General features: G+C 37.3%; 3 protein-coding genes across 4 annotated transcripts; 1 reads left to right on the forward strand and 2 right to left on the reverse strand.

Annotated features, from left to right (window-relative positions):
• Positions 1-1,020: 1,020 nt before the first annotated feature.
• LOC135623852 (uncharacterized) lies at positions 1,021-4,498 on the forward strand. 2 transcript variants are annotated; one of them, XR_010491521.1, is made up of 5 exons: positions 1,021-1,170; positions 1,257-1,374; positions 3,672-3,763; positions 3,851-3,954; positions 4,222-4,498. XR_010491521.1 is itself a non-coding variant. In XM_065127278.1 (4 exons), exons 1-4 carry the CDS (start codon positions 1,155-1,157, stop codon positions 4,284-4,286), a joined length of 291 nt encoding a protein of 96 aa, XP_064983350.1. In that variant the 5' UTR covers positions 1,022-1,154; the 3' UTR covers positions 4,287-4,498. The 2 variants fall into 2 exon arrangements, 1 of the variants encoding a protein (XP_064983350.1); XM_065127278.1 differs by lacking the exon at positions 3,851-3,954 and having other exon boundaries at positions 1,022-1,170.
• A 2,654-nt stretch (positions 4,499-7,152) lies between these two features.
• On the reverse strand, positions 7,153-16,077 carry LOC103999531 (protein transport protein SEC23 E). Its single transcript, XM_009421308.3, has 12 exons — positions 15,158-16,077; positions 14,898-15,071; positions 14,163-14,324; positions 13,348-13,490; positions 12,473-12,548; positions 12,189-12,361; positions 12,026-12,104; positions 10,395-10,472; positions 9,882-10,043; positions 9,531-9,794; positions 7,978-8,082; positions 7,153-7,767 (listed from the first exon to the last, which is right to left on the reverse strand). Exons 1-12 carry the CDS (start codon positions 15,941-15,943, stop codon positions 7,618-7,620), a joined length of 2,352 nt encoding a protein of 783 aa, XP_009419583.2. The 5' UTR covers positions 15,944-16,077; the 3' UTR covers positions 7,153-7,617.
• A 463-nt stretch (positions 16,078-16,540) lies between these two features.
• LOC135623853 (putative aconitate hydratase, cytoplasmic) lies at positions 16,541-27,686 on the reverse strand. The gene is made up of 20 exons (XM_065127279.1): positions 27,348-27,686; positions 25,809-25,913; positions 25,038-25,198; positions 24,866-24,958; positions 24,113-24,298; positions 23,851-24,012; positions 22,533-22,677; positions 22,294-22,436; positions 21,901-21,957; positions 21,743-21,822; positions 21,563-21,638; positions 20,379-20,564; positions 20,144-20,211; positions 19,946-20,064; positions 19,717-19,838; positions 19,205-19,303; positions 18,457-18,936; positions 18,164-18,262; positions 17,833-18,075; positions 16,541-16,938 (listed from the first exon to the last, which is right to left on the reverse strand). The coding sequence occupies exons 1-20, from the start codon at positions 27,658-27,660 to the stop codon at positions 16,864-16,866; spliced, it is 3,012 nt and encodes a 1,003-aa protein (XP_064983351.1). The 5' UTR covers positions 27,661-27,686; the 3' UTR covers positions 16,541-16,863.
• Positions 27,687-27,976: the final 290 nt, after the last annotated feature.

Genomic DNA, 27,976 nt, shown 5'->3' on the forward strand with positions numbered 1-27,976 from the left:
TTGTGCGTTAATTCCCAAAATGTTTACGGCAGATTGCTTTAACATCACTAATCAGAATGGCATACATATCTGATTACCTATGACATTAATTTCTTTGCATACAAATGCTACTTTTACTGCTTATACTTTTCCTACTACAAATACTTGTCAGAATGCCATACATTTGACGTAAGTTTCTTTGCTTACAAATGCTACTTTTACTACTTCAAGTACTTGTCAGAATGCCATACATTTCTGATTACCTATGACATCAATTTCTTTGATTACTAATGCTACTTTTACTGTTTAAACCTCTACTACTACAAATACTTCAAGTTGATGTATTCCTTCGAGTTGAATTAGGAACTGATCATGATCATTGCCTACAGTGAGCAGACATTATCATTCGTCGTTCTCTGCAATGATGAACTCGTTCCTACCATCTTCTCAATAAAAGGCAAACTGAAATCATCAAAACCTTTCTTGTTCCTTTTCTGAGAAGATCAAACGAGAACTTTGTGACACACGATTGGCGTCACAGGGAACTCGTGAATATCGATGCTGCTATGCTTTTGCCGCGAACGATCTGGAAGCTAATAGACGCGCATGGAGTGTCTTCTTGGGAGAGAGCTTCCGACGCTCGTTTAAGCTCTGCGCCTCCCGTAGTCCTCCACCGGCGTGGCTTGCGTATTAGAAACCGAAGCCGAAACCGGTGATCAGAGGCATCTGCTTTGAGAGTCGCGAAACTTTCGAATCCGAGGGCTCCAGGTTCTAACGAAGAAACACGTTGGACCGCCAGATTCCAACCGCCTTAAGATTCGCGAAGCAATTGAATCCAAAGGCTCAACCCTATCGGAGGCCAAAGACATATGCCTTAAGATTCGCACAGCCATCGAATCCGAGGGCTGAGGCTCGAAGGAAGAAACTGAATCCTGACCCAGCCGAAACAGGTATCCAACGCGGTCGTGTGTGGAACCTCCACTGGCAGCCGCCCTCAATTCGCGATTGGATCCAAGAGCTTAACCCTGTCCGAGCCGAAACAGGGGACCTCTTGGTGTCTCCATATATTCCGCGGAACAGCAGACACCTTTAAATTTACGGTTCTTATTTCCTCGACTCTCCCCTCGCGTCTGGAATCTCTCCTCTATTTGCTCGATCTCTATCAGAAAACAACCATGGTGTGCGACAAGTGTACTGACCCTCTCTCTAAACCCTCAAATTTCCTTTCCTTTTTCTTGTATGATTAACGATCTCTCTTTCTCTGTTTTCGTTTGCAGGCGAGAAGAAGCTGGCGAAGGTAATCGTGCCGGACAAGTGGAAGGAGGGCGCCAGCAACACCACCGAGAGCGGCGGCCGAAAGATCAATGAGAACAAGCTCCTCTCCAAGAAGAACAGGTCTATTCTTGATTCTTCTCGCATCGGTACCAGAGAAACGCCCTCTCCTTTTGATGCAAGGGTTTGATATGCTTTTAGATTATTGCCTTCGAACTAAACTATAAATTAGGGCAATTTATCAACTCATAGTTTTCGATCTATTATGTTATAGAAGAGGTTCTGAAACCGTAATTTGACATGTCGCCAGTTATGCTAAAGTGCTGGTTCCATCTATTGAATCCAAGAGTGGTCCGAGTCTTCCGGAAACAGATGAATCAGATCGGACGAAACATTTGCTTTCAGATTTTCCTAGCAATCGTTACTTTCTTTGCTCTTTCTTGTTCAGGAACAATCACAATCTCATCGTAATTTCTGGATGCTTTTGATATCCTCCATTCTGATTTTTTTTTTTTGGGGGGGGGGGGCTTAGATAGAGATTCAAAACCCTAATGTGATATATTGACAAATGCTGGTGCCATTTTCTGAAGTCATGATTCGACCAAGTTTTTTGGAAATAATGAGTCAGAGAACATAAAACATTTTCTTGTAGATTGCATTCTTTCCTTTTTCTTCTTTGTAAAATATCATAATGTGTTTTGATTTTGCAAGGATTTTGCATTATGTTTTCTGTTTTCCTTGCCTCATGAATTCCTAGTACTATCGCACTATGTAAAACTATATTACATCAACAAAGTTTGTTGTACATCCAGCGTCTTCAGACCCAATAGAGCGTCAACTAGCTAGAAGCATTACTTGTAATCTTTTCATTCTTGTAAAAGCAATCATTCTTATCATGTTAAATGGGCCTGAAAATATGTGCAAGATGTAAACCTTAGTTACGCTTGCGATGGCATGAGGATATCAACTAACGGTTGTTACATAAGAAGGAAGATTCAAGAGAAATGGAGGGGGAAGATGAACTACTTTGTAGCTTTAGTGATCTTCGGTGCTAGTAGAGTACACAACATTAATCATTCAAATGAGAAGTGATCTGTGAAGCATACATGTTTGATGGAGCATAGAAGTGAATATACAAAGATATTAGAACTGTGCATATGGTGCAGGTGTCTGATCTAAAACTTCTGGAGATTGCAATGCATGTTTCATACCATAAATAGAATACTTCAAGTGTTTATGTTCAAATGGGTTCTTTTATAAGTTTCTAAGCATTGGAAGCAACTTGTGGCATCCAATATTTTCAAGCATTACTATGGGAACCTGTGAGTTCTGCTTTTGAAGGAAAAGGATGACTTATTGACGGTTTCTGGTGTGTTGTTTGGTCCATGACCTAACTATAACATGAAGGTGACACCTTTTTTTTTTTTTTTCCAGTGGCACACTGTTAATGCAACACTGGGAGTTATGTACCTTTGATATAATGCAACATGCAGAAATTATTGTCATTATCTCCTCCTTTTGAGTCTTCCTTAAATGGTTGTTCCTCGGTGTTTGAGGTAGACCTTTACTGTTACTACCATCTGACTAGTCTTCTAGTTTTGCAGCAAACCATCATGTTGCCTCAATTGAGCATCATCTTGTAAATGCTTTATGTTCAGCTCCATACTAATGCGAGAAGATTTAGTAGACGACATTGACAACAGTGATGAGTAAGTTTAGGAAACTTCTAGGTCTGCATATTTGTTTAGGAAAAGTTGGAAATGTTATATTGTGTGTTGGATTTAAGTCACATCAGCAATGTCATTCCGAACACATGTTTTGGAAGTTGTGTTATTTATTCTTGTGAAAATATTTAAAGATTATTAAAAATCTTGTGTGGAGCAAGCCTAATCACGTGATCTAGAATCTGTAAACCTGAAGTTATACTAATAGGCATTAAGTCCTTATTGCAGAAGTTCATCCTTAAATTAGTTCCATATGTGGCTCTATATTAATTATTTTCATGGGTCATATCATTGTTTTGTCTCTTCCCAAATCAAACACTTGGATGGATGTCCATATCAGATTTTGGTATCCATGTCCATGCAACATGGATAGTGACTGCTAACATGATGGCAAATCAAACTTAACTGTTACCAATATGGCATATGAACTTTTGTGTTTTATTATTCTTCAGTCCCGGGAAGCTGCTTTCTTTTGCTATAGAGTAGATGTTTATCATATTCCTTTTACACAAGTAGGAACATTTATGCTGTAGGGTTAGTTTTTTTCCTAAGATTTGACCTATCTTGTTTTACCAACAACCAGTTAACTTATTTCATTTAGTCATTGTTATCTGTTCTAAATTCTATTGCTGTTAGCCATACCACTTTATACATGTCATTGCTATGAACTGATATTTGGTGTTTACAATCTTGCAGATGGACACCTTATGGAAATACCAAGTGCATGATTTGCAAACAACAAGTACACCAAGATGCAAAATATTGTCATACTTGTGCATACTCTAAAGGCAAGAATTCTGATGCTATTAATTCATTTGCTAACCATCTTGGTGATCTTTATTATAGGTCCTCATGACGATTCTTCTGTCGTGTAGTTTTGTAGCCATGAGTTTAATGTGCACCAGAATTTTCAATTTCTGTCACTAAGTTGATCTCTGTGTAGAACCTGATAATGAATTGAAGTTACTTCTGAATGCAGGTTAGATTAGATTTTAATTTATCTCATTATCTGACAAAAGCTTTCCTTAGTTGATCTTCGCTCAATGGCTATTTTGTTTTAGTTTAGCAAGTTTATCTGTAACTTGTGACCTTCGTCAGCAGAACTTAAGCCACCTTGCCATTTGGATAATGCTAACAAACAGCTAAATCTTTAGAAATTGCATATGGGAATTAATCATTTGTTGGTTCTTGTTCAAAGTGAATCTTGGAAGGTGTTCTTAACACTTGCATCCATTTTCTGCTTCAGGGGTGTGTGCCATGTGCGGGAAGCAAGTGCTGGACACAAAGTTATACAAGCAAAGTAACGTATGATGACGTAGTGTCATTTCTTGGATCACAATGTTTATAATTTCTTAGCTTGCTTGGTTTGCAGCGTGCTATAGTTAAAATTGCTTCAGACAAAGGCCACATGGAACCTGGATGTTGATATATGTACCTCTTATCAATCTACAAATGATTGGACCCGTTGTTTATGAGATGATTAACAGTCATAATCCTAGTGGAATCAATAGTATTTGGATCTATCTCTTTTTTTCAATAGAATCTTCATCGGGTGAGTCTTTAAAATATCCTTTTATATTTTATTTCTAGTCATGTTTTTGGAGTGAGTTCCGACCTTGGGCAAGATAACTCGGGTCTTTCATTTATGTTTCGTCATGGTGACCTTAAGGTCGGGGGTGGATTATGGTCGCTCCTACTCAAGCTCTTGTATGACTTCTCATTCATATTCAAGAATATTATCTTTGTGGTAATATATTGATTGACTCTTTGAAGTTTCTCTAGTATTATCACCGATGGTTTTTCCATCAATTACCAAAAGGTATGAGAGAGCATGAACCTCGTTATGAAGGCCTATTTTATGAATGATATATGAGCATCTACTACGTCTTATATTTCATTGGTCAATCGAGTGATGAAGTCTGCAAGCATTTTCTCCTCCCCTTGCCTAAGTTAGAGAAGTGTTACCATTGACAACCTCGGGCGCATGTTCCCGAGGAAGTGAAGTTCAAACTCCCTTCTGAACTGGCCAAAATAATTGATGGAAAGTGACTTTAAGTGAGTGTATCATTTTCGTGCTGAGCCTCTTAATGTGGTTAGGAATATGCAGCATATTTGGCCATCTGAAGTGCCATACAATGATATTTATGTACGAAAAGATGTAATATGTTCCATTAGGTTATCATTGCTATCATATGCCTCTAATGACAATAGGTGAAAGTTTGTTAGAATCAATTTTTCCTAGATTTTCTAGATGATTACCAATTGATCCAAGATGGGGTTACCAACGCTTCCCCTTTATATTATTGGAACACTCGTTATATCTTCTCCAAATGTCACTCCATATATCGTAATTGGATCTGCATGAAATCTTTTGTCGAATCTGTCAAATGAGGCTTGGGTTCAAGAAGGATAGTATGATCCATTGAATTCCACGATTGAGAATCAAAGTGCCCCCTCGGCCAATGATTCGATGGGTCTTGGGTGCTCTTGGAATGTTGGCATCACGTCAAGTGAAGGAATCTCGATGGGTGCCAATGACAATGGTTGTTGAGCTCGTGATCATGACTGAGCTGGTGGCATCTATTATTGGGGTAACTAAGGCAAAAGTGGAGTGGTGACTTATATCATGCTTCTTAGCATCTACACTTACTGGGTGAGATTCAAGAACACCTTGATCAATCCTTAAGTTAAAAACAACAAACTCAAAGAAATCATTTCACTAACAAAAGATATAAGTGTGGAACATCATTGCTCGTTTGCTTTTTTATTCCCTTGCTTAATTGAGCGAGTGGCATTGGTAAGTTTTGAGTACTCCATTGCTTAATGAAAAGATGGGTTGATCGGGTGCTTGTTCTGTTGAAAAGATGGATTAGTTGTTTGTGCCTCGAAAAGACACAGGTTGGTTGGGTGTTTATTCACTTGGTGAACATCTTGAAGCTTAGCGACCCAACTTGCATTATGATTAGACTCAAACTAGAAGTTGGATGAGCAGGTGGCTCGAAGTCGCTAGGGTGAGATATCCTAATCATTGAATAAATGCTAGTATCACATTGATATTTGTGTTAAGATGGAAAAGTCCACATGCAAAAACGATTGTTGTTCCCCTTTTAGGTGAAATTATTGTAGGTCGGAGACAAAGTCTTTTTGCTCGAGCATTTATCGAGAAGATCGATGGACAAACGTTCCTCCAACATTCGGTCCAAAATATTGAGGAAAGAAGTCATTGACATCATGGTCAACCCGACGTAATTTAAACGTGTATGTGTATGGTTGTTCGAGATGCCTCCAAGGTAAAAATACGTTGAGCTCCCGAGGTGTCACCTGCACGAAGATTGAGGTTGAAAGAGATTTTTCAACTTGATTTCTCGACGCCTAAGTTAATACCTTAAAGTATAAAGTGTGGACGCAAGTGATAAAAATAAATAGAGATCTTCTTTTTTTTTCATTATGTTGAAGATGAGCTTTTATACAATGATCATAAACGAATAGAATATTTTATAAAATATTCCTTGGGGAGACAACTCATAATACTCTATGCATTATACACATAGGCGACAAAAGAAGGGACAGCTCATAATCTTCTTCTTTTATCTTGAAAATCAGATGACGCTTGACCGACGATGTATACGTGAAATAAAGTGATCTTATCGTATACCTATTCATATAAACATTCCATAACAGACAACAATTATTATCTCTCTTGAACCCCTTGCATTACATATCAAGCAGTGCATATATACGCAGAGCAGTGGGTGAAAGATCGATGCTTGTCTGAAATAATTGGTTAAGATGACCAATTATTTCAGACAAGCAATACACAAAAACCTTGAATGGCCCACATTTTTGGAAGAGTAGCAACATGCTTTTCTAAGTCAGGCAGCTCATAAGATAAAAGGCATTTGCTAGATAGGTGAATGAAGATGTGTACCACATCGTCACCGTAGCAGATTAGTCGCTTTGAAACTTCCACATATCCGTGTGGTATAATGTCTCATTTGGAAAGAGTCACAACATGCTTTTCCACATATCCGATCCTAAATAATTAGGACTTCAAAGATTTTATTATTGCAACAGTAGTAGCAGCAACATGTTTTTCTAAGTCAAGCAGCTCATAAGATAAAAGGGAGGTGAATGAAGCAGTGTACCACATTATCTTAGTTGCCTTGAGACCAACACATAACCAGTAGAACCACCTGGTATAAGGTTTGCTTCTGTATAGAGTTTTTCACAATACATCATCACATAATATCCAAAAATAAAACAGTAACTATTTTGTATGGTTGATGAAACATACTCTAGATTTCTAGTCTACAAACAAAAATACTTGAATTCACTCAGGGAGATTGATTTTAACATTACTATTACAAGTTGGTAAGATTCTAAAAAAAAACTTGGTCAACCTCCTGAAACTTAATTCCACAAGCAAGCTTTGGGATGTTCTTGCAAGAAAGAGATTAGACGCATTGACCATTATTAGTCGACAAAAGAACTGGCTTGATGTAGTGATTCAAGAATATGATTGGGAGGAAGGGAAAGGACTGGAGTCATGCACACCAAGATCCTACTTCCAAACCGCAAATATGATGAGACATTTGGGATCAATATCCAATATAGGAAAAAGAGAGGGTTGCAGCATATGTGCTCATGACTGAACAGCCAACCTCTGAAGATGCTCACAGAAAACTTGAAGGCTGACATCATCCGTCAAGATGACATCACTGCCAGGAACTACCTCATGGGAGGCGGAGTTATATGTGGCTGATGGGTTCAACTTCGCCAACAAAAATCTTGCCTGTGGAAGAAATATGCACAAGTTAGTCGTCAGGGCCTCCAACTTGTAGTTTATGTTCCAATAATGTTCCATTTTGTAAAATGCTTCCAACTAATTTCAAGTAATCCAAGTTTCGCATGCAACAGACATCATGCAGCAGTTCCTACAACTAACATAAAGGAAATTATGGTCTTGTGATGTCAAGCGAAAAATCACTCAACAAATACAGACCTGGGAGCCATGCTGATCACAAATCACTAATCTGGGAACAGGGAACCGGTCTGTGATGATCAATTGAGCATCATCGTGAGGTGCTTGTAATAGCTGAGCAAAAGCCTGCAAATGGCAAAAAAGAGACAAAAAATCATCAATATACTTTCTTTGTGAAAATTTTAATTTGCAGAATAATAAACCAAGACACTCTGAGAAAGGGCCCCAACTGAGAGTTCATCCCTATATTGCCCTTTTGGATGGAAGGATTTAAATGATGTAGAAAGTGCATAACATTGGACCAGTATGATCCTGGTACATCGGATGGTGAGTAACTCATGCCATCCAGTATTATTGAATAAAATAATAAAAAATAAAAGTACATTATTATGTTAGTCTCAAGCTATATATTTCAATACTGATACTTGATGGGACTGATAAACATTGGTCTCTACCAACAGGTACAGTCGAGATTTGGAACACCATAGCGGTCAGACTAGCTCCTTGTATACAAGAACCTGACTCTACATTATCATTTCTCGTATGTAGGAAAATTTTGAACACTTGTAAATCAACACAGTTGTCTTAGATAAAGGGAAGTAATGTACCAGATTATGTAAACAAGGTGAGAATGATGGTACATTAAATGCAAGAGGCTCACAACAAATATACCTATTACCGAGTTCAAAAGTGAAAAAGACCACAAATAATGCAAGAGGATCACAACTAATTTAACTACTTATGTAATCCAAGTTTTTACAGGCAGAATAGAGTCCTTGGTTAAACAGCATCCACAGGATTGAATAGGACTATGAAGATGATTGCAGTAAATTTCAGTTATACCTAAAACAGTTTCAAATTATTTAATTTCAGTTGTATTGGAGGTTGATCATAAAAACATGGGGATGTATAAGACTAAAGAGAAATGGGCAACTGGACTCTCAAAATTTGCTGCAAACAAATTTAAACATAGATATAGTTTAATATGAACAAGGGTTTTACTCCAAGCTATGGACTAAAACAATCCAGAGATGGGTGATCAAGTGCTAATATCATCATTTATCCAATGACTCCATGTCAGCTTCAGATGGAAGCAGAACTAACATTGACTAGATGAATTTAAATAAAATAAATGAACCATATAAGCGGAGATGTACTAGAGGAAGTTGATTTTTTTGCTGGGAAAAAGCAAGTTATGGACATTTCTCTGGAAAGTAGCAGGTTATGCACTATTCATATCATTTAACTATCTTTCTTTCTTAGCTGCAGTATGAGGCCAAAACAGTTCCACAATATTTCTTCTATTGTTCTTTTTTGGTTTCAACTACTACTATAAACACAATTTTCACCATCTGTCAGAAAGTTCACTTTAGTTATTAATTCACAAGGACCTGAGAACCCAGAGTTCCAGAGTAACAGACAAATCAGGATTTTAAAGAAAGTTGAAAATTAGATAAAATCGGTGACATGGAAGTAAAGTTGACTAACTAAATCACATAGAGCAACACTTAAAACACTAATTTTCTAGAAATTCATACATGAGAAAAAACAACATTATAATGCCATAGAGTTACCTGATGCTCTGGTTGATTATGGTAGCCCATATTGCGCCATTGAGCAATGGTCATACCATGAAAAATAACAACACTGAAATAAGCATCAAGCAAAAGTATCCTATCTGCGGATATAGATGTCACATCCAACAATGCAGGTGCAGGAGGTGAATTAAATGAATAAGAAAGAAGTGAAGGCTGGATCATAACAACAGAATTGGTGATACTCTCCCGATTTAACAACATTCGGAAGTAAGCAGTCTCATCAGGACTATTGTTAGAAACCTGTAGTAAGAAAGCATAAAATAGCTTTAAAAGAACTCATAATACATTTGAATTAATAAAACCTAAGATGACTATGAATGATAGTACCTGAACGAATTGCGAGCGCCGTAAGTTAAACATAAACTGTGGTAATATTGAAAAATTTGGATGCAGCGTAAATGAAGCAGGGTCATCTTTTCGGTAATTACCAAACTGTGAGCAAAGACGGATGAGAGATCTGTCCAACCATCGTGATGCATCAAACGCTTCCTGAAAAAATGAAAGCTTACTGTACAAAACAATCAAAACCGCTTAACCTAATCATAAAGGTTTTCCAAGAATTTTAAATTTTTTTATTGTATTATATACAGATTTATGCTAAATTTGTTATTCAACTTGAACAGCATAATCCAATTTGGACTAAAGTAGAGAAATCAGAAACATACGCGACAAATTAACATTAGATTAATAAAAAATATAATAACATTTATTAATGCACTCTGAATATTACCAAAAAAGAGCTAGAGTATGAACTTCACCAGCTACTGAGTATAGATTAGGGATTTTGGCAAGTGATCATGGAGTAAAAACATCCATCCAGGTATGTAAAACTTTCCTTACCTCCATCTCCATTTTCAAAGAGATATATCTTGCTAATACAACAGCTGTAGTTTCCTGGTCAAATCCTCCAACTAATTCCTGCACAAGCAGTAAACATTCCAGATAAGCAATCAAGTGTAATCATACTCTTCAGTCATAATAGAGCACAAAACTTGAAAGAAATGTTTAAGCGAGTTACATAAGAACCTGAAAAAAATCAAGCCAAGAGCAAAAATAAGTAACTAACATTAACATATAAATGTCTATATTGGGAACTCATTCATATCTAACATACATGTTTCACAGAGCAAGGGAGAAAATAGGAAACAAAATTTGCAAGACAGGAAAGTGAAAAAAATCCAACAAAAATTCATAGAAATGACTAAAAATAAATAGACGAAAGAAATGTGAGAAGTGATGATCCTAGCCCTAGGAAAATATTAGATCAGTCAACTTAGAGAAATAAATCAAATACCATATGAAGCTATAATTAAGAAACCGTAACAGCCCAGACAGGCTTAAGATTCATTAAATTGAATTGCATTCTTAGCTAGAAAAAATTGTTATTCAGACGGCAAGGCTAACACATATGAAGTCCCAAAAATGACTTGAATGGAAAGTCAGACCAAATTTCCAAGGCAGTTTAATTCCAACCATGACCTCAAACGCAATGTACAACATGAAATCAAACACCACATTATGCGACAAACTCCTTGTCTGCAATAAATTATGTTGCTCACTCTGATTTCATTTTACATGGAGGAGAAATTCAACAGAAAATAACAAATTAGTACCTTATTTGATCTAATACACTCAGATTCTAACCAAAACTTATATCCATCCCATGACAAACGTTTTATCAAAGAACAAAATGCAAAGGAATTTACTTGGAACATAATCCTGAAGAGATGATAAGCATACCAAGTGGGCAGAGATAAAGAAGAATCAAAATTTGCTTGTAGGAAGTGCATCAAACCTGCCCCAAAGACCTATATTACTTCAGTTAATTTTCTAAAACATTGGCTACAGACCAAAAATTTAATATTTAATGCTTCCTAGACACAAAATGTAACCCATCCAAGTTGTGAAGTTAGATATCATAATTATCCCAAGCCCAAGTAAACTTGATTGTATGTAATGACAACAATAAAAAAACCATGTCTCATTTGTTTCTAGCATATCTGTCCAGATTCTGCAATGCTCTCGAAATTTATATGCACAATAATCCACTTTATACACCAAGGAATAATGCACATTGCAAACATAATACCTCTTTCATAATATTGGTAGCACTTGAAAGTACATTTCTCCATTTTGTCAATCATATTTCTCAATTCTGACAAAAGGAAGACCTGATTCATGTTTCTCCCTATTACTTATCTAGCATCTGTAATCCAGGTCATATGCGAAGCATGCATTAAATACATCAGTCTTACTCCTAGCATTAAGATTTTTCTATTTCTCCATCTCTTGACACAAGTATCTCATATCCAGGTTCCACAATCAGAAAATGCAGGAAAAAAGTTACATCAGTGCCTGAAAAGCACTTGTACCATAGTCTAGCATCAGTTGCTAGGTGTCATATTGTTACAAAATCTTGGCCATCATGATCAATTGATGTAAACTATATATATATATATTCCATAACTAACCTCTGTGTTAGAACCATCCACCCATGCCCTAGTAATTGTTGTAACCCGTAGCCTCATCTGACCTTCAGGATTTTGATAACTGCAAGTAACCATCACATTGGTACTTAGTAAGATCTGCATTTCAACAAGAATGAAAAAAATATTGAAGAAGATAACACCATACTTTGTTAAGAATTGTATATACAGCTGTGGATTTGGTATTCCAGGTTGGCTTGACCGTTCACTAGGTGAAATATCAAAGAACACAGTCAAACAAGTACTTCTATCAAGACCACACATCTTCCATGAAGTTGTATTTCCTTCTCCTACAATGGTGTCAGCACAAAGAGCCCCCTTCTGCAAGTATCCAATAAGTCAGCACTGCATTTATTAGAACAGAAGAAAAATTAAAATATGCATCTCGTGTCAGAATAACTCGACAAAATTTTAGTCTCTAAACAGGTCAACCTTCTCCATAGATGTACATGGTCCAATAATTCCCTGAATTTTGATGTCCTTTGAGCAATTAATCTCAAGAGTGCCACTGGGATGAAAAATAAAGATCACAAATTTAGTACAAAACTGTATTTGTTAAATATATTTAAGTGTATAGGAGTATAACAGAATTAGTAAAATATTCTACCAAATGTAGCAAAATAACAAATTCTCCTTCATCTCAACTCAAAGAATTTGGTCTATTTATAATGATATTACCTTGATTTATAAAAAGGTAAAAGGAAATGATACATGGCAATGAGAAGTGTGTTAGGAACAAGGTGGTTAATGGAACGGATGCCCCATAGATCAGATCAAGTATATATGGTTAACTAGCTTTTCCTAAGGAAAAGCATAAGAGAAATAAGAATGAATGACTTCTCACAATCTGATTAAAACAAAAGGAACAACACTCAGGCTCAAAAATAGAAGAACCTTCCAAGGATGAAACCAAACTAAACGATGCATATATGATGGAGCTTTATGAGTAATATAGAAGAAGGGAGTTATGGAGTTCACACTAAGTTCATAAAGAAAGGTTCCCAAGGTGAGTTTCCTCTAACTTCCAGCAGGTCTATCAACAATACATAATGGAAGTAGAAATAAATGAATCAAATATATCATGTCTTCACCATATTCTGAGGAGTGTCACCTCTTTTTGGATTATAAGGTACTTTTTAGCAGTTTCTTTAAAAATAATTTCTAACTTTTCAGTATCTACAGGCTATTAGGTCCATCACAGCTTCCCCATCAATGGTACAGTCACATGAATCAAATTTCTGTACTAACAAATAAGTGAAGAATGATAATGTGATGTATAATGCAAGGGAAGGATGCAACCAACTTACTTAAAAGAAAGGCCTAGAGGCTGCTCTCCATCCTCAAAAATTCGCTTAAAAGAATCTTTGAAAACCGGATGTCCAAAACTTTCAGCGAGCACAACTAGTCCACCAGTTCTTTCAACTGCTACTTTCATCTCCGCAACCCCAACCTGAACATATTCAGAAAGGGTTAGAAAATATATTAAGCACTTCAACATCCATAGAACTTCCCTCCTCGGGAGTACAGCCACTAACACGAGACTTGAACATGATGACATGAAAATTTTCACAAGAGTAGGACACGTCAAAGTACTGACATGGCCATTATTTCATGTGAATCTCAAATATTATTATATTATTTTTTACTTGGTACAATTAGAATCTATGATTATCATAAAAAATATATAAAAATCTAGCAACCATTTATAGTAGCAAAATTCATATATATACTTCAAACACATACATAAAAGCATTCGATTATGTCATCAGTTAAACCTAAATCAAAATTTGACCTGCCTTGAAAACTAATATAGATGGATAAATTTCTTACATATTTTGCACGACATTAATAGAAAATTTTGTCAATGGTACTACAAGGTCCTAATAAGTACTGAAGTATCCAACTTCCAACAAGGACACACACAACACACAACAAACAAACCTGAAACGTTCACACAACAGAGTCACTGGAACTGTCCTAGTGTAATGTTCACAGCGTGCTAAAATGACACATCTCATTATTACACAAATAGACTGACTACTTGTAACTTGATTTTGAAAACAAAAAATGACTTTTTGGGTATAAAAAGTTAAAAACAATGAAGACAACAAACAAATCAAACCTGATCAAGTGCTGAAGCAAAAAGGTCCAAAACATGGCCCTGGCTAACCAGCTGCTTGGCAAGATTATCATAAAATTTAACAGCTTTGTGGAAATATGGAGCAGCATCTTTATCAAGATCTTTATGTGAACGAACTGGCTCTGATTGATCGTTTGACACAATCTGCAAATCATATCTACTGTAAGCCACAATGCTTGAAAATAAGATGAATAAGAGAGCTAGGTATTAAATTAAAATGGAAAATAAGTTCTGTTTGCCCTAACATAGCATGCCCAACCATTTACTTAAAAGTCACACCAGGGACATTCTTACAGCATATGAGACTATGAGTTATGTCAATCATAGTTCACTGAATAAAGCAATGAATTACCATGTACATGTGAGACCCGGATAAACAAATTGAAAATATCATAATTGAGAACTCACCTTAAAGAGCTACCACCATGGACCCTAGGAACTAGATTCGCTAGTTGATAAATCAGATATCAAAAAGCACATGGACCTAACAGCACTGACTAATTGAAAGCCATTAAGATAGAAGTCAGAACCAATTGCTGAAGTAGCAATTGTTTTCCAGACAAATGTAAGATGCATTGCTGCTCAACAAGGAGGTCAAGCCCAACTATTTCTATCAGACCTACAAACCCCAAAGACTCCAGTTGTTATCCAATTTAAAAATGAGAAATTCTTGAATCCAGCATCAAGGAAACAAGAGGGGGAAGAAGAATATTTTACCAGTCCAGGGCCAACGGTACATGGTCCACCAACCAAAGCTATGATTCGGGCTCCGGTACCACCAGTACATGCTCCTAGTAAGCCAGCTGCGACACTGAGGGCAACCCCCGTGCACCGCAAATCACGATTCCCCGGTTCCACTGGCCACTGATTCCTCTGCAACTCATCTAGCAACTGGGATGAAACAAAATCAAAAGAAACCACATATAAATTATTAGTAGCAATTAAATTATTGTGGTCACAGAGATGAAAGAACTCACAGAATTGAGGGTATATTCACAGTCGGACGCGGGAAGTAGGAATCTATTGACGGACGTCGAAGGATGCAACCCATTTCCCTGAGGTCCCTTGAGATACCCTGGCGCTCCAGCAACGGCACCATGGCGAACACCAGCTACCGAAAGTCCCAACTGTTCCAAGATCTGCTCTCTTGAGATCTCCTTGGTTCCCCTAAACACGTAGATCTTCGACATATCCGCGAAGCCCAGCTCGTGGAGGTGGACCTGGGTGCCGAAAGTAATAAGCCCAACGAGGGCATGGTCCGGTAGGAGATCGATGGCACGGCGCATGGCGGACTGGACGTAGCCGAGCTCCTCCTCGATGAGGCAGGTATCAAGGACGAAGAGAAAGACGGGAAGCGGCGGAGGCGCGGCGGCATCGAGAGGCGGGGGCGCGTACTCCACGGTGGTGCACTCGGGGTACAGCTCACCGGGGACGTTGGTCTCGCTGATGCCAGCGTAGTGAGGGGGGAAGTGGTTGCGGGAGAAGCAGAGAGGGCAGATCCAGATCTTGGCAGCAAAGTCGACGCGGGCGAAGGGGTTTAGCACGGCGGCGCAGGGCGGCTTGCAGCGAAGCGGGGCGTAGGGGAGAACGACGAGGGAAGGAGAGGCGCGGATCGGAGTCACTGAGGCGGCGACGGGAACGACGCACTTGCTCGCCTCCACCTTGGATCGAGGCCACGAATTCCAAGTCATCCGGACGCCGTCGGGTCCATCGGGGTCGGTGGAGGAGGCGCCGCCGCCGCTGAAGGCGAGGTCGACCGCCATGGACGCGGGGGAGATGGGAAGCGATCGATCGCCGGCGGAAGTTACGTACTGGAGAGGGGAGGGGACGGGCGATCAGAGGAAATTTGCCATCTAGAGGAGAAGAACATGACTAACGGGGGAATGGCGGCGGTGACGCGGCAATTGGGTTCAGACAAACCACAGTAGCGGAGATTGACTTGGGCTGGGCCGTATCAAATCACAGCGCAATATATATCAATTTTGGGCTGAGCCGTGTATATATTCTCATCGACGTGCAAATGAAGGAAGGGTCGTGGCACGTCTAACCTCATGTGGAGACCTATTAGGCACGACGGTGATGTGAAGTAGGTGTCCACGTGTCGACATCTGACACACCACACGATTGAATATATATCTTAAAAATAATCGATCGGGAAGCAAACCTAAATACTTACATATGAAATCAGTCTCTTTAACTCGTATCGTAATTCTAAATCTTTGTATGATAATACTACCAGTGTGGACTTTAAGCAGATATAGATCCTAAAAAATATATGGAAATGTCACAAAAAGATGACTTTTACATTTTGCTTTTGCTCATAAGATAATCACTTATCACTCTGAAAAGATCTAAATGCATAGCCAAAAGAACAGATCTTTAAATCACTTTATTTGCATTTACCACACAGATTGTCCAGTTGTATAGCATCAGCACAAAGTACAAGCAATAAAGCATAATAAAACTAATAGGTTCACGAAAAACCATAATGCATTCAACAAGTTATCTCAAATATGTCTGCTTCTACACTGTCAATCTTATTCCTGTACTCGGATCAAACAGGTACAACCTTGATGAATCTAGGGAAAAAAGCTGCTTATTTCTTTGATTTATCAAAGCTTCCACTGGTGGCACAAACGCAAGCAATACCAACAGCCCCAGGCACCATGAAGAAACATTAAGCTCAGTGCTGGGAATTTATCAGATTTCTGATGACAAATGGAAGAATTCCTCCATGATTGAAGTAGGCCAGTTCTACCTGCATTGCAGTGATATGACAAGGTTCGTTAAGACTTAAGTGAAAGACAAACTGACTGATCTTCATCGACATATGAGCTTTGCAGACACTTGCGACCATTTTCCATCAATGTCTATCAGTAAAAACAGAGTTCCTACTTGTGGTTGGTCAAAGTAGGGTGGAAACTGTATGAGATGGAAAGCTAATGTGCTGCATGCTTATTCTGTAACACTGGGATAAATGAAAATAAAATCTGAATACAGATGAAGATGCGAACAAAGTGACTAAGATGCAGAAAATTACTATGAAGATAAAAGGAATAATACAGATAAAAATGCAAATGATGATACACAACTAAAGAAACACAGTATTACAAAACTTGCTGTAGGGACATGACATACAATCTCATGCTTCTTAGGTCAAATAGAGAAATAGGTGAGACAGCAACTGCAAACTAGATGGATTGATCGTATTCTACAAATACATGATGTATAGAGAGAGACGGAGGGAGGGAGGGAAAAGGAATAATGACGTTATAGTTAATAGTCAACGGGTCCTACTGTGATGGAGAATATGTTTACACTCACTTCATGTGAAAACCGGTATGTTGAGCCACAGGTTGATCTTTTCAAAAGTCATTCTAAGCATAATTTTCTTTCTTTAACTAGCTATAAATTCTCTCACCAAAAAAAGAAAAATAATGTTTGATATGCAATCACAATTTTTTCTTGAATCTAGATAGAGCAACTTAAAAAACATCAAGATAACAAGAGAATTTACAGTTAGAAGGATCATTCAGTAACAACTTATGAAATTAACATCTTATTTAGTTCATAAAACTTTAAATTGCCAACTTAGTAAATTGTCAACAAATCGAACTCCAGGTTCTGGACTGTAGTCCAGTAAAAAATTTACCTCTGTATCAAACCGAAGAGTGCATGTGAAAGATTTCCCATTGTCCACAACTACAGTAATATCTTGCCCAGGTCTTATGTCAGTGATGCTACTTGGAAGATCTATTGTGTAGCGCTCATGCCCTGTCAAACCCAGTGTCTCAGCATCCTCACCAGGCTTGAAACACAGTGGAATTATACCCATTCCAACTAAATTGCTGCGATGGATCCTCTCAAAACTTTTAGCAATAACTGCTTTGACTCCCTAACACAAAAATATTCAGAGTGGCCATGTAAAATTAATCTGAAAACAAGCAAGTATTATATGATGGACCATGCCAATAGAAACATACCAACAACATTGGACCCTTAGCAGCCCAGTCTCGAGAGCTACCACTTCCGTACTCTGCTCCTGCCAAAACTATGGTATCATGCCCATCAGCCTTGTACCTCTGAAATAAAAAAACAGGTGCAGTCTCAGTGTTTCCATATTCAGTATTAAGAAACAAAAAAAAGAAGTCCAAACAAATCAATTCCATGAATATAACTCGAAGATATTCTAATACCACATACCATGATAAGTCAAACAAATAAAAAATAAATAATTTGAAAGCAAAACTCTCAGTTTATGTTTCAAAGGAATCACCGTTGCTACTTCAAAGACATAGAGTTTGTCCCCTGTTGGGATATGAACAGTCTTTGGTCCCACTTCTCCCTTGAGGAGTTTATTAACAAGACGAATATTTGCAAATGTTCCCCTTGCCATGATTTCATCATTGCCCCGCCGGCTGCCATATGAATTGAAATCTCTGCGATCTACACCACGGTCAATTAGGTACTTTGCAGCAGGACTGTCCTTGTGAATGCTACCTGCTGGTGAAATGTGATCTGTCGTAATACTGTCGCCAAAATTTAATAAACAATAAGCATTCTTCACCCCATGTGGACCAGGTGGAGCCATGGTCATGTCCTTAAAATATGGTGGTTCATGAATGTAGGTGGAATTTGGGTCCCATGAATAAAGAGTTGTTGCAGGAACAGTCAGCTGGTTCCACATAGGGTTGCCTTTTGTGATTGCCTCATATGTACTCTTGAACATTTCAGGCAAAACACTGGATTGCACAACCTACAAAAATGAAAATTGACACGAGTCACAAGACAAATTCATTCTAGCACCAGGTCCCATTGGTGTTAACTATATTCACAAAATAAAATCATGAATGAGACCAAAAGTTCAATAAAGCACAAGATGTTCAATTTAACGACACATTTAGAAGGCAAAAGATGGACCAATAGATAGACCAAGAAAATCATGCTGATGTCATTCAACAGGAATACTTGTGACATGTCATTTCTATCTACATATAATAATTTGAAAATATTTTAGTATCTACCTGTGCAATCTCTTCAGTGGACGGCCATATATCCTTGAAGTATATGCTCTTCCCATCCTTCCCTGTTCCAATTGGCTCCTTCTCAAAATCAATGTCAACCTGAAACATTTGATTACCAATGCAAAAGAAAGATTAACTAAGACATTGGAATATACAAATAGAAAGAACATGAAAAAAATGTGCTGCCATTGATATCAGGACTCACATGTCTAGTCCAGTTAAATAAGATGGAACACATTCACAAAGACCAATGAATTCTTTGATTATAAATTAAAACAACTAATGAGAAAAAAAAAAACGGATCAGTTTTTTAAACATTAGAAGCACATGCCATTAAAACATAACTTTATTAAAAAGCACAAATCAGGTGTACATATTTTAATTTTTTTAATAAAAGAAGATATAGATTTTTATATTGTTATAAAGCATACTCCATATTCAGAAATTACACATTTCATTGCAAGCAGCCTAAAAGAGCCAACAATACAAGATCCAGCACAGAGAACACTTACTGTTCCAGCAAGCGCATAAGCTACAACAAGCGGAGGTGAAGCAAGATAGTTAGCTCGTGTCAATGGATGCACACGTCCCTCAAAATTCCTATTTCCAGATAGAACAGCAGCAGCAACTATATCTATGATAACAGCAAATAAGAATTAGTATTAGTTTCAAACTTCTGGATAAAATAGGTGTGCTATGTCACATGTACTGATACAATCATTCTATTAGAATTTATAGTACCATTATCGGAAATTGCAGCAGCCACAGACTCATCAAGATCCCCAGAGTTTCCGATACATGTTGTGCAGCCATACCCAACAATATTAAATCCTTGCTGATTCAAATATTCTTGTAGGCCACTACAAATTCAAGCAAACAGATTCAGCAGAATCAAAACACAAAATGGTCAGAGAGGTCGCCCATCCTAATATGTAATACCTCTTAAGCAAATACTTGGTAACAACTCCAGAACCTGGAGCAAGGCTGGTTTTGATCCAAGGCTTAACCTATAATTAAAGAAAAAAATATTATCCAAAGGAATTCGAAAGATAGCAAGACAATCATTATCGTGAAATGCATGAGAAAATAAAGTTAAAGAAGTGAAATATAAGGAAAAAAGGCAAGTTCCGAAAAGATATGGATCAAAAGGATATGTCACCGACTATGTACTAACCTGTAGACCTAATTCACAGGCCTTCTTTGCAACAAGACCAGCACCAAGCATAACATTGGGATTTGATGTGTTTGTGCAGCTTGTAATTGCTGCTATGACAAGGCTACCATGCTTGAGCTCCGCAGGCTGTCCATGAAAGTCAAACTTTACAATTTTTTCTTGTGATTCCTTCGGCACTGCAAAGCCCTGAGAGACCAAATTTCAATGTTAGAAGAAAAACTGAACATAACTCAATTGACTTGCAACTAAACACAACCAAATTAACTACTAAGCATATCTTGCTCTAGTTCTATCAAGTCAACAGTTGACATTGAGAGTCACTGGCTATTCATGAAGTACAACCAGTGCATATGTATATATTTCCCACTGCTATGCTCACAACACAGATTTAATAAATCAACTTTACAGGCAAAAAAACACCTCATTGATGTAGTCTACTTCAGCATCTTATTCTCATTATTTTCATAGACACCAATCACAAAATAACTGATAGAATAAAATAATGACTCTAATAATAAGCCACCTAAACATCAGAGAAGAAACAAAAAAACAAAAAAAAGAAGTAAAGTTGCAACTATCTGGTGTATGCTCCATGGATCTTTTTCCTGCTATGAAATCAAGGGCAATATCACTAGTAAAACTACGAGCAGTCAAACCTCACTTTGATGCTGCTAATAAAGTTTCCTCACACCAGTTTTCATAATACAGTCACCTTGTTTAATTGGGGAATTTCGAGGTCTACATTGGACATATCAATACATTTTAAATTGTTTTCCCTTATTTCATTTTCATTAGAGAGATGTAATCATTCCCAAATATAAGCATTTTTATTGCTAGTAACCCCACGAATGTATCTCAATACCATCATCTCAGAAACACTGTTTGTTCCTGTTTTCTAATTGGCCAACATTTTTACATAATGTAGGCCTTGCGACATCTTGTAAAATTTCCCTCATATATAATGGGGACACAAAAATCCATTTCAATCATCTCACTTTAAGTCTACAAATCCTCCTACTCAGTAACAAAGAATTACTAAAAAAGAAACAAAGTGCATCAAACATAACAAATGTTCTCCGAGAATCAATTACTAACTTTTACAATGGGCCCACAAGATGGAACAGGCCAGGGATTAAACTGTATGATAGATCAATAACAACAGCTGAACGGGCTTTGGTTCTCACCTTGAATCCAACTTTGCTGTCAAGACAAGAATGCCAGTCAACTTTCATTTCTTTCAAGGGTACACGATCATGAGGCCTGTCATGAATGAGACCAAGATGGTCAGTGGAATAAACTTTAATTTGTTGTATGAAGAGAAGGATGACTATACAGTGCTGGAAAATGTAATAGATGCCAATTACCTTTTTGGACCTGAAATGCAAGGTTCGACATCTGCAAGGTCTAACTCTAGATAAGATGAATATACTCTTTCTTTCTGAGGCTGCTCGTACAATTAAAAGAAAAACATGCACTTTAGCAATTGACTTTGGTTCTTAAATGACAGTAAATAGTGGCTTACCTCAGTGTAGTCAACAAACATCTTGTTTGCACGCAGATAGGCCTCAATCATAGAAACCTGTAGGATAAGAATTAAGTAGCATATAATCAGCTGCTGTGTTAAAAATTCTAGGAAAGAGGACATCATATGCACTATCATGATCATCCATAGCTTCGGTTAGCATTATGTTGATCTGAAAGAGAATTCATCTCCATGATTCAAATAGTCACTATTCCACTTATGTGTAGTTGTTCAGTGTCACAAGAGTGGTGAAAGAAATAATGTACTCTGATTAACTTATTATTCCATCAACTTTCTATGCATTTTCTCTGTCGATGACAGGATAAAGAAGGGTGTCATATCTTGTGACAATAAAAATTTAATTGAATCAAAAAAGGTGTACTCAGTACCCACAGTTTCATCACTTCTTCCTGTCAATTTAAGATACTGCAGAGTTACATGATCCACAGGGAAGAAGCCCATGGTTGCTCCATACTCAGGTGACATATTGGCAATTGTTGCTCTATCAGCCAACGACAACTCACCCATGCCCTCACCTGGAGTACCAAGCAAATTTTACTTTACGACAAAAACAGGAGGTAAAGGATTTTGATCTTGCTTTATTAATCATTCTGAAGGAAGGAAAACATTACCATAGAACTCCACAAATTTGCCAACAACTCCATGCTTCCTCAACATTTGTGTAACAGTTAAAACTAGGTCAGTTGCTGTGACACCATTTCGTAGTTTCCCTGTCAACTTAAATCCAACAACGCCTGGCAGCACCATGCTCATTGGCTGCAACATAATTTGGCATCATAGAACATCTTCAACACATCAAAAGTCTTATATTTACCTTGTGAATCTAGCACAGTGGGAATAGGAAAATTTTATTCGGGAACAGCAGCAAAATCTCCAAAATATTTAAATGGTTATGTTATTTATCTGTCAGACACATGAGATTTATCTGTAGTGAAAAACTGTAAATCACAAATAGTATACAGCAAAACACATAAAAAATGCTTGTAGACACATATCAATAAAATAATGTCATTCTATGACTTAAAAATCTCATCTGCTTATAGATAAATGTTTCATGAGGGCTTACAATTTATAGCTTTAAACATGTCAAGTTTATCATACTGTTCCATGTCTTGATGTAGCCAGACAGGAAATCAAGAACTTGACATTAAAAGTTTTAATAAAATGCTATTAATCATTGCACAGATGTAACTTCAGCTTCTAACTATTCTAAGTGACCAAGTAGACTGATGCAGAATGAAATGTCAGACTATATTCTGTTACGAAAAATATAAACTTCCTCTAAAATTTACATCTGGTTGTTCACATTTTGCTCGACAACTCAACAACAGTATAAGATTATGTAATACAAAGAGAAAAGTAGAAGTCTTTCAAAAGGAAAATCTTGCCATCATTAATGACCAGGTTATCATGAATTACGTTTGCCATTCAGATAAAATCATTTATAATATAGGGTTTGTCATTCTTGATTCCAATGTGAGTTTTCTTCAAATATGACACAATCTTTTTCGACTAAAGTAACCATCTCAGGTTGTCACAACTTATAAAGTGGAAATATGATTGTGCTCATTCCCATACAGGAAAGGAAAAAATGTTAGGATAAACCATAAACATAGGGGTTTTATCTGATGAAAGTAAACTATAAAAAGATGTCACACCTGAAGTTTTCAGAATAAAAATAAGGGTTTAGGAAAACAGTAAAAAAAGTAATGCTTCATATTCAGATATTCCTAGTATTTCTTTTTCATACGTTGCTTCAACATTAGTGAATAACTGATGAAAGTAAAACTACAAGTCACACTACAGTTTTCATGACAAATATTAGGGTTTAAGAAAACAATAAAATGGATGATGCTTGGAGTAAAGAGAAATCATGTCTTATAGGAAAGCACCAGAAAAGAAGTTGCTTGGACATTCCAATTGAATTACCTGACCAAGCATTGTTGCCTCTGCTTCAATTCCTCCAACTCCCCAACCAGCAACTCCTAATCCATCAATCATAGTCGTATGGGAATCGGTTCCTACCACACTATCTGGGTAGAGAAGACCGTCTGTGTTGAAAACAACACGACCAAGATACTCTAGATTAACCTGAAATAGGGTTACATCAACTTAGAATATCCAGTGAGAAAATAGTTTAAATATGTATGTCCAAAAGGATTGGTCCACTAGTTTAAGAAACATTTCAGACCTGGTGAACGATGCCAGAACCTGGAGGAACAACAAGCATATTACGGAAAGCAGTAGATCCCCACTTTAAGAAACCAAATCTTTCCTTGTTCCTCTGAAACTCAAATTCCATGTTTGCTTGAACTGCATTCTCTGATCTAGCTACATCTACCTGAACTGAGTGGTCAATGACAAGATCTACTGGAACCTGCAAACCACAAAAGAAAATGTAACCCAATGCAGAAACAAAAAACATCATAAAAGAATAAATTTAAAATTTTCACATATTTTTTGAAGCGTATAATACTTGTGACATTGTAATATACTTTTTCATTAGCAATTGGCATATTTGAGAATTTACATGTATATACTCCTCAACGAAAAAACAAAAAGGATAGAAACCTATGCTTCTTAACAAATGCAAGAGTCCTTAACCAAAAAGTTGGCAAAAAGGATTGACATCAGTGCTTCTTGAGAGTCAGTTAAATGAAGCTAGCAGCACTTATTAATTTTTATAACAGGACTTTCAGGACTCATTTGCCATATGGAAATAAATCAACAAATGTAAAAGAAACTTGGATATGAAGGGCAGAACCAGTAATAAGTATTACAAAAGAAACATCAGAGAAAGATCACTTTAGAAGCTGTTGCATATGTTCGGTCCATATTTCCTGGATAATTATGCTGCTTCCTAATGATGCCAATGGTTGATTTGCTACTTTAACCATAGAAACATAGCAATGAAAAGAAGTAAAACAAAGAAACTAGCACGCACCAAGGGATTGATTTTATTGGAATCACTACCCAGCTTGTTCATGGCATCACGCATACAAGCAAGGTCAACAACAGCAGGCACACCGGTAAAATCCTGTCAGTATGAATAAAAATAAGTAAACAGAAACCATAATATAGGATCATAGGGATGTACATGACCTTGTTGAACAAACCTGGAGGAGTACACGGGCAGGCTTAAAAGGAATTTCTACTAGTTTTGGGGAAGTGTTCTCCCAATCAATAATCTTTTCCACATCATTTTTGGTGACCTGGAAGTTATCACAGTTCCGGATTGCTGATTCCAAAAGGATTCTGATAGAATATGGCAATCTATCTAATATCCAGAAGAAAAGTCTTTTGTTAGATAACAGTGACAAGATTGGACAACGAAGACCAACAGATGAGACTAACGAAAAATACTCAAGTAAATACTTGAGAAACAACAACTCTAGAAGTTAAACAAAAGAGAGACATCAGAATACGAGAGAAGATGAGCTGAAAAATTCATGTGTACCTAGATGAAAAAGAATAAAATAAAGCAGATAAACCAGTATTCATAATTTATATACTTAATCAGACCCCAAGCATGCACTAGTACTGCAACAACTGGGGCCCTGCTAATTAAGTCACCTTAGGAAGAATTATCCTCCAATGTTTTCATTTAAAGATTAATGTTGTGGAGTATATTAACTGGTAACCTTTCCTAGTCATCATTCCCTGACCATGATGTATCGAATCCACATATAATCACTGGATGTCATGACCCTAAATAATTCAACAGAAAGAATTTTCAGTTTTGTTTTTTTTATGTGCATTGTGCATCTAGCTAAATGATAAGTATGAGTCAACTGATCACATTAGTACTACAATAGTAAAAAGATGTCAAAATTTCTACTCACAATAAACAATGTCATTACAACTAGCAGATTTAGCAGACAGATTACCTATTCTTGGATCATTAAGGGCAGGTAAACTGTAATATTTGCCATATTCACCACCCCCAGTCTTTGGAAGGCTCGTTAGGACATCCTTGAAGACATTCTCAGCAGCTGACATGTAACAGTAAAGCATAAGACCAAAGTTGACAACTGAAAATTATTGAAAAACTTATATTCAGATGAAGATTACAGTGTCTGGGAAAACATAATGTTAGAACAGTAGCATCATAATATTTTCTTTGTTGATTATACATACTATGATGTGCATTATAAAACATAAAAGAAATTAGAAAAAACAGCTACTTGAGTGCATAAGTGGAGAGACAAATGATTCCTAAGAAGGTGAAAGTATTTATAAATGGATGATTTAATTCGACAAAGATAGCTCCCTTTTGCATAATAATAAGTACCATGATATCTGCATACACTCAAAATTTTCATGAAGCCTATTACATCCATCTGATATCTTTTTGTACAACACACATATTTGCTTGTAGCAGATTCATGGATGAAGTACTAGAAAAACCATCCACGGATAGTTCTTCAAAGGAAAAAAGAGTAAAAGACTAAATATGGAAAAGAAATATACAATTCTATTGAAAATTGTGTATAAGTAAATAATTACATGATTACTTATAAGATAAAAACAAGAATTTAGGACTAGACTGCATACAGTTACAATAAAATATAATCCATTAATAGCAAGTAAGCAGCAAACACAACTTCAAATACAATCCTTGGCTCATTTATATATATGCACATCATGAGATGATAAATTCAAGGACTATCAAGTGATTAACTATTAATCAATTACAATGTAAGGTACAGGGTTAAGTAAAACTGTTAAATTGCAAGCCATATCCACATAACGTATTTGCATTTGGTCTTTCTGAATATCTCAGGTTGCAAGTTAGCTTTCCGTTGTTCTAGTATTCCACTACTATCTAAATTAAGATTTAAGCCCAAAAATGAGGTTGTAGGAACCCCACACAACCTCTACCTTCTAACATCATATGCAAGATCCAAGGCTACGCTTACGTATAATCGCACAAAATTGCAGCTCATGCCTACAGTCAACCTAAAACATGTTCAAGACAATCATTAAAGACATCTATCAACGGATCATTTTGTACTGCGTTCATCACGATTCGCTCAACGGCATCAGAAAAACCAACTCACAAACCCGAAATAACAAAAAGAACAACCTAAAACATGTTCAAGACAATCATTAAAGACATCTATCAACGGATCATTTTGCCCTGCAATCATCACGATTCGCACAACGGCATCAGAAAAACCAACACTCACAAGCCCGAAATAACAAAAAGAACAACCTAAAACATATTAAGACAGTCATTAAAGACATCTATCAACGGATCATTTTGTACTGCAATCATCACGATTCGCACGACGGCATCAGAAAAACCAACTCACAAGGCCGAAATAACTAAAAGAAAACCATCAATAGTCAAACTTTCTACCGTCTGTAGGGTTTCTACCAAACACCGATCGACTAGGTGAGAAAGATTCAAGCGTTCCACGTACCGACGGTGGCCATCTTCCTGTCGAACCGTTCGATCACTGCAGCCGAGCTCCTGATTCGCGCCCTGGGACCGATCGGGGACCTCCAACTCGTCGACAACCCGACCCGCGATCCGGGGATGTACGAGCTGCAGGATCTCGAAAAGCCGACGGATCTAGAGTGTACGGGCGAGGATCGAAGGTGCGAACGAGAAGCGATAGGCCTAAACAGAGAAGGGGATGAGTAAGAGGAGGAGGAGGAGAGAGATCGAAAGGCTGAAGACGCAGGAGAAGGGTAGTGGGTGCGGAGTCGTCCAAGAGAGGCAACTTTATACATGATGAGAGAGTCGGATGGGGTGGGTGGAGTGTGGAAGCAGAACGCTCAATAACCCTAATAAACTCCAACACAAAAATTCGTAATTCATTTTTCTTTCTTTTATTTTCGTGTGTGGAAATTAAGACGAAGGTAATATTTTTATTTTTATTTTTAGGATACTGCTGATGACGACAACGGTGATGGTGACGCCGATCGGGTCTTTGGAACGGCATCGAAGATGGGAGATATTTTTCTTATCCAGGCCGAAGGACCCGTTTGCCACTGTGACCGGGTTATCTGTCTTGTGACTGGCGCAGCATTGGGGTCCACAAGATAG

Source organism: Musa acuminata, chromosome BXJ2-9, assembly GCF_036884655.1.
Source record: "Musa acuminata AAA Group cultivar baxijiao chromosome BXJ2-9, Cavendish_Baxijiao_AAA, whole genome shotgun sequence".
Lineage (NCBI taxonomy): Eukaryota > Viridiplantae > Streptophyta > Magnoliopsida > Zingiberales > Musaceae > Musa > Musa acuminata.